Source organism: Bipolaris zeicola, assembly GCF_000523435.1.
Source record: "Bipolaris zeicola 26-R-13 unplaced genomic scaffold scaffold_42, whole genome shotgun sequence".
NCBI lineage: Eukaryota > Fungi > Ascomycota > Dothideomycetes > Pleosporales > Pleosporaceae > Bipolaris > Bipolaris zeicola.
The window spans coordinates 66,103-72,535 of record NW_006912091.1 but is presented as its reverse complement, the minus strand read 5'-3'; the positions used below and the strand labels follow the sequence as shown (position 1 = coordinate 72,535).

Here is a 6,433-nt window from a genome sequence, read left to right as displayed (position 1 = left end):
CATTCCTCTACGTACAACCCTCACACCCTTCCCCTGCACAGCGCGCCACTGAGCGCTTTCCGCCACAATGGGTGTTCCCGCCATGTTTCGCTGGCTCAGCCAGAAATACCCCAAGATCGTGTCAAGCGTGCAAGAGGAACTGCCCAAGAAAGTCGGTGATGCCGTCATCCCCGTAGACCGTACTGGACCCAATCCCAACGGTGAGGAGTTCGACAACCTATACCTCGACATGAACGGCATTGTGCATCCATGCTCGCATCCAGAAGACAAGCCCGCGCCCAAGACTGAGGCTGACATGATGCTTGCCATTTTCGAGTACACTGACCGCGTCCTCGGCATGGTGCGTCCCCGTAAGCTACTCTACATGGCCGTCGATGGTGTTGCTCCCCGTGCCAAAATGAACCAGCAGCGATCGCGTCGTTTCCGATCAGCCAAAGAAGCAAAGGAAAAGGACGATGAGCGTGCAGAGTTTCAGAAGATCCTCAACTCACAAAAGGCCAGCCGTGGTGAGGACATTAATAGTCTCGAAGAGGTTGTTGAAAAGACCTGGGACTCTAATGCAATCACCCCTGGTACACCCTTCATGCATCTTCTTGCCGAGAGTCTTCAATACTGGTGTGCGTACAAGTTCACAACCGACCCTTCGTGGAAGGACATGAAAGTCATCATTTCAGATGCATCTGTGCCTGGTGAAGGAGAACACAAAATCATGAACTTCATTCGCTCTCAACGCGCTATGCCTACACATGACCCCAATACATCGCACGTCATCTACGGCTTGGATGCCGACTTGATCATGCTGAGTCTTGCCACTCATGAGCCTTACTTCCGTGTTCTCAGAGAAGACGTCTTCTTCGACTCTGGTAAGGACAAGGTCTGCACCCGCTGTGGTCGCAAAGGTCATATCCGAACCAACTGTGAATTCCCTGATGATGGCAAGAAGCTCACTGAAGAAGAAGCTGATGCGGAATGGGCCACGTCTGAACACCAGCTCAAGCCCTTCATCTGGCTGCACACCAATATCCTGCGAGAGTATCTGGCTGTCGAAATGGACACGCCCAAGCGCAAATTCAAGTATGACTTGGAGCGTTCACTCGATGATTGGGTCTTTATGTGTTTCTTTGTCGGTAACGATTTCTTGCCACACTTGCCAAGTCTTGAAATTCGCGACCAGGGTATCGATTTGCTCATTAGCATCTGGCGAGATCTTGCCGCTGATATGGATGACTATGTGACTAAGGATGGATTTCCTGATATGCGCCGCGTCCAGCAGATTCTCTCAGCTCTTGCCACCCGAGAGGCTGGCATCTTCAAAAAGCGTAAGGAAGTCCAAGACCGCCAGGCAGCTAACAGGGCTCGACGTGAAGCTCATAACAATGCCAACAAACGCCAGCGAACCGACGAAAATGGCCTTTCAGCCCCAGGGTTCAAGCGGGCAAAGGAGACAACAGACACCTACACAAGTGCAGGCATTGTATTCTTTGATCCTAAGCAGGCCCAGTCAAAGGAGGTACGCGATGTTCACAAGGACATTATGCATACTCGGGATTCCCAAGCCAACAAAAGCGCGGCTGCCAAGCTCAAGGAGCTGATGAAGGCCAAGGCTGAGGGCACCTCTATCCCGGAGCCTGAGTCTGAGCCGGCGTCTGAGCCAGCTTCCGAATCCGCTTCTGGTGCTGAAACACCTGTCCACCTTGGAAAGCGTAAGGCAGATGACATAGAGGATCTCGACAACGGGACGCCTGGGCGCAACACACCAGTCGTTCCCGAGTCTCCAACTCAGGCTACTGAGCCCAAGAAAAACGATGATGGCACTCCAGAGGACACTATCAAGCTCTGGGAAGAAGGCTACGAAGAACGTTACTACGAGCAAAAGTTTGGTGTTGCACCCAACGACATTGCCTTCCGCAACAAAGTTGCACGCCAGTATGCTGAAGGTCTCTGCTGGGTCTTGGCCTACTATATGCAAGGCTGCCCTTCGTGGACATGGTACTTCCCTCACCACTATGCCCCATTCGCTGCCGACTTTGTTGGTCTCGAAGACATGGACCCTCGCAAGCTATTTGAGAAGGGCAAACCCTTCCATCCATACGAGCAACTGATGGGTGTCTTGCCTGCCGCATCCAACCATGCCATCCCCGAACCGTTCCGTGTACTCATGGAAGACCCCAACAGCTCCATTGTAGACTTTTACCCCGAGGACTTTCCCATCGACCTCAATGGCAAAAAGTTCGCCTGGCAAGGTGTCGCCGTCTTACCATTCATTGACGAGAAGCGACTGCTTGCCGCTATGGCCACGAAGTACCCTGAGCTTTCAGACGATGAGAGGAAGCGAAACGAATTCGGAAAGGAGACTCTCATGTTCTCGCAAGAGTGTAGCCTTTTTGACGACGTAGAAAAGGCTCTGTATCGCAAGGGTCAGCAAAAGCACAGGATCGATCCCGCTAAGAGTCGAGCGCTACATGGAGACGTTGAGCCGCACGACTTGTTTGTTATGGACAGCCAACTTGTGCCACCGTTTGACGCCGACGGCGTAACAGATTTTGAAATCACACAGGACCGTTCAATGAGGTATGTTACAGTAAATGTACATCTTTGAAGCAAATCACTAACAACACATAGGGTATACTATGAAATGCCAACCGTGACCTCCGCTCGAGCACACAAGTCTGTTCTGCTCGACGGTGTCAAGCTCCCCAAACCAGCCCTTAGTCCTGGTGAGGCTGAGTCGGTACGTCGCTCCAACGAGCGCGGTGGCTTCCGTGGCCGCGGTCGTGGAGGCGGAGGTGGTCGGGGAGGCTACAATGATCGCCGTAACGACAACAACCGCAACGACTACCAGAATGGCGGTGGACGAGGAGGTTACCAGAATGGTCGTGGAGGCGGCAACTGGGACAACAACAATAGAGGTGGCTACGGTGGCGGCCAAGCTGGCGGCTACCCACCACCACCCCCCAACTTTGCGCCTCCATTCCCCGGCGGCAACTTTCCTCCTTTACCCGGCGCGAACTTCCTACCTCCCCCACCCCCAGGTTGGGTCCCTCCACCCGGCGTAGGCGGCTGGCAAGGCGGCGCTCCTCCCTACGGCGCTCCACCCGTCCCACCACCCGCCGGCCAACGGCCCGCCTGGATGGCCAACTCCAACCAGCAACACGGCGCACCACCGCCTCGCCAGGCCCCAAACAACAGCTCCCTCCGTGACGAACGCTTCTACCGTCCCGCGGATGAAATTCTCGGGCGCAGCGCACCGGGAAGCGGTGGATACCAAAACAACAGCAACCCTTACAGTGATCGTCCACCCAGAGACGATAGGGGAAGTCGTGGCAGCAGGGGCGGACGAGGCGGACATCGCGGTGGTGGCGGAGGTGGCGGAGGATACCAGGGTAACCGCAATTCTTACAACTCGAATGATTATCGTTGATGATTAGGGTACATGGAGGAGTATTATGCTAGATGAGACGTTTTTTTGTATGATTAGGGATTTGATATCCGTTTGAATTTATGGGTTGATTGGTGTTTGAGAAAAGAATTGTGCTTGTGCTTATGTGCTGGTGAACTTGACACGCTGGATACGACTAGAGGGTAGGACACAAATGTAAAGTTTAGTTCAGAATACATACTCGACATCTCATACATCACGCTGTCACGGTAATAATTCGGGTTCTGAAGCCAAATAGTCCATAAATCCATGGTACCATTCATGCGTGGTTGAATATCTGAAGCTATACGTGATAAGTATATGAAAAAAATAGTAAGAAAAAAAAACGCCAACACTCATGCATGTCTCAACCCACGAGGATACACCATCTAGGCATCCTCACCCATTTTCACATCTTCTCCGTCCGCTGCATCAAGACTGACACCGCCTTCCTTATCACTTCCATTTGCCTCCTCAGCAGCCTCCTCAGCAGCCTCCTCAGCCGCTTCCTCCGCCTCCTTAGCCTGCATCTCCGCCTTCGCCTTATCAGCAACATGATTGATAATCTCGGTATCCTTCTCATTGAACAATCTCAAAAGCATAGCCTTGCGATCATCCTTGTCAACCATGAGATTCGCACTGCCTGGATGTCTCCAAAGAGGCAGTACCATACGGAACGGAATACCTTGCTCCTCGTCCTTCTCCACGCGGACAAAGCAGCATCCAACGTCCATTTTCTGGAGCTGTTCGCCGACCTCGCCGAGGCCAGTGTCCCCTTCTTTGGGGAGCTTGGGGAACATTTCGCGGATAAGCTGGTGAAGGGTTTCCTTCTTTTCTAGCTTGACGATGCGCTTTTTGGCCCAGGGCTCGAGGATGCGGATACCTTCGTTTTGGAGGCGCCATGGGGCTTGTGTGCGGTCTAGATCCTTGATCTTGTGTGCGACGAACATGACGACGCCGCAGTGGATGAATTTCATGCCACGGTCTTTGTTCTGCGAGATGATGGTTTTTGCGAAAGCAGAAGTGTAGTAGATTTTGTTAAGGGAGAGGCCCTCCTTGTTCTTGACCATGAAGCGGTCGCGCGGGAAACGCTCGTCGATGCCGAAGAAGTCCAAGATGGAGGCAATGGTCGCGTCATCAGGAGAAAGGTACTCAAAGTACTCCTTGGCCTGGTTCTGGTTCTCAGGCTTGAGGCTGGCTCCCTTGGAAACCGCGGATTTGGAGCCGTTTGTAACAGACTCGGTAGCTGGGGCTGATGCAACTGCATTCTCCGCAGCATCATCGGTCTTGACCTTCTTTGGCGCTTCAGTGTCTTCGGTCTCTTCCAGCTTGCGCTTGAGAGGGGCCGAAATATCAGAGGCGTCATCTGCGGTGTCTGTCTTTGTAGCGTCCGCTTCAATGACATTCTCCGCTGGTGTCGGAACAGAAGAGTCGGTTGTCGTCTCAGCTTGTGCCCTATCGCCCTTGTTGAGGGTCTCTGGGCTTTGTAATTGCGCAATCTTGATATCATCTAATTTCTCAAGAATAGCAATGAAGAAACCACCAGTGTCCTGCAAATGTGGGTAGACCCGTATGCAGTGCTCAAGAGGGATGCGCTCTTCCTCGGACTTGGCAATAGGAGGGAAGCAGCTGGGAGTGACCTTGGTAGAGAACTGGCGTTCAGGCTCCTCAGTCTCGTACTTGGTCCTTGCCTTCTGGTACGCCTCCCAATTGGTGAACATGTGAGCAGTCTTTTCTCCACCGGCAGTCACAGATGAAGTGTCGAGGACCTTCCATGAGTTAAGGCCCGGCTTGCGCTTGAGGTTCGGGAGGTGGTCTGAGCAGTCGACGAGTTTGACCTTGGCGTTTCCACCACAAGCCTCGATGGCTGCTGCAACGACGGCCTCGTTTTCAACAGGGTTCATACTGCAGGTAGAGTATACCATACGACCTCCCTTCTTCAGCATTTGTAGACCTCTGAACAAGATGCGAAGCTGAAGACCATGCAGACCAAGGCCGTCCTTGGGTGTCCACTTCTGCCACACATTGGGGTTCTTGCGAGCTGTGCCATCACCAGAGCAGGGTACGTCGGCCAAGATTCTGTCGTACTTTAGGTACTGCTTCTTGCCGCCCTGGCTGGGTAGCTCGATCGAGGGGAATATCGATGCATCGTGTTGCGTCACGATCAGGTTCGGGAAGTTGAGTCGCTTGACCTGGTGAACCAACATGCCGGCGCGCTTGTAGTCAGAATCGTTGGCAATGAGCAGACCTGTCGAGCGTCCATCATCGCTGTAGTCGCCGTCTGCGCTGAGATCGACAGACTCGCCATTCGCTACCCGCTGCACCCTCTCCTCCTCATCGCCATGAATCATTTCAGCCAGCTGCGCCGACTTGCTACCTGGTGCTGCGCACATGTCGAGAACCACCATACCCGGCTTCACATCGAGAAAGTGTGGTGGGATCATACTGACAACTTCTTGTCGGCTGATGTTTCCCGAGGCGGCTTCGGCAACGAGGAATTTCTGGAAATCCGCAAAAGGCGCATGTCGTCGAATGATCTTCTTGTGAGTCTTCATGTGCCATACAAGCTCGTCAGGAAAGGCCGCTACTGGTTCGGGGGGCGAGACTGGCTTGCCCTCGAAATGCTTGGACGCAATCGCTGGAACATATCGCTGCTTGAAGATCTCACGCACGGCGAGAGCATCAGACTTTGTACCAGTAAAACGGAAGCTGTTGGGCAAGTCTGCTTGGAGAGCTTTCCACATTTCCTCAAATTCTGCCTCGTCCAAAAAGCCTCCCATGCGATAGTAGCTCTCAAAGAGCTCATTCTTGCGCTCAATTGTAGACCATGGCTCAGTGCGAGTATCTCGTCCTCCACCGCCGCCGCCGCGTCCACCTTTATTCTTGCCGCGGAATGGTTTGCGACCGCCGCCCTAGATTAAGTCAGTGGGGTTTTCTATGTGGCGCATGCTGCGAAAACTCACGCGACCTCCTCCTCGTCCCATTTTTAGGTATATGAATATGTAGAGCCTGAAC

General features: G+C 53.2%; 2 protein-coding genes across 2 annotated transcripts; one reads left to right on the top strand and one right to left on the bottom strand.

Moving 5' to 3' along the window:
- Positions 1-2,635: 2,635 nt before the first annotated feature.
- On the top strand, positions 2,636-3,421 carry COCCADRAFT_91586 (uncharacterized protein; the record flags this gene model as incomplete). Its single annotated transcript, XM_007712337.1, has 1 exon — positions 2,636-3,421. The coding sequence occupies one exon, from the start codon at positions 2,636-2,638 to the stop codon at positions 3,419-3,421; it is 786 nt and encodes a 261-aa protein (XP_007710527.1).
- A 386-nt stretch (positions 3,422-3,807) lies between these two features.
- On the bottom strand, positions 3,808-6,402 carry COCCADRAFT_35273 (uncharacterized protein; the record flags this gene model as incomplete). Its single annotated transcript, XM_007712336.1, has 2 exons — positions 3,808-6,330; positions 6,382-6,402. 2 exons carry the CDS (start codon positions 6,400-6,402, stop codon positions 3,808-3,810), a joined length of 2,544 nt encoding a protein of 847 aa, XP_007710526.1.
- Positions 6,403-6,433: the final 31 nt, after the last annotated feature.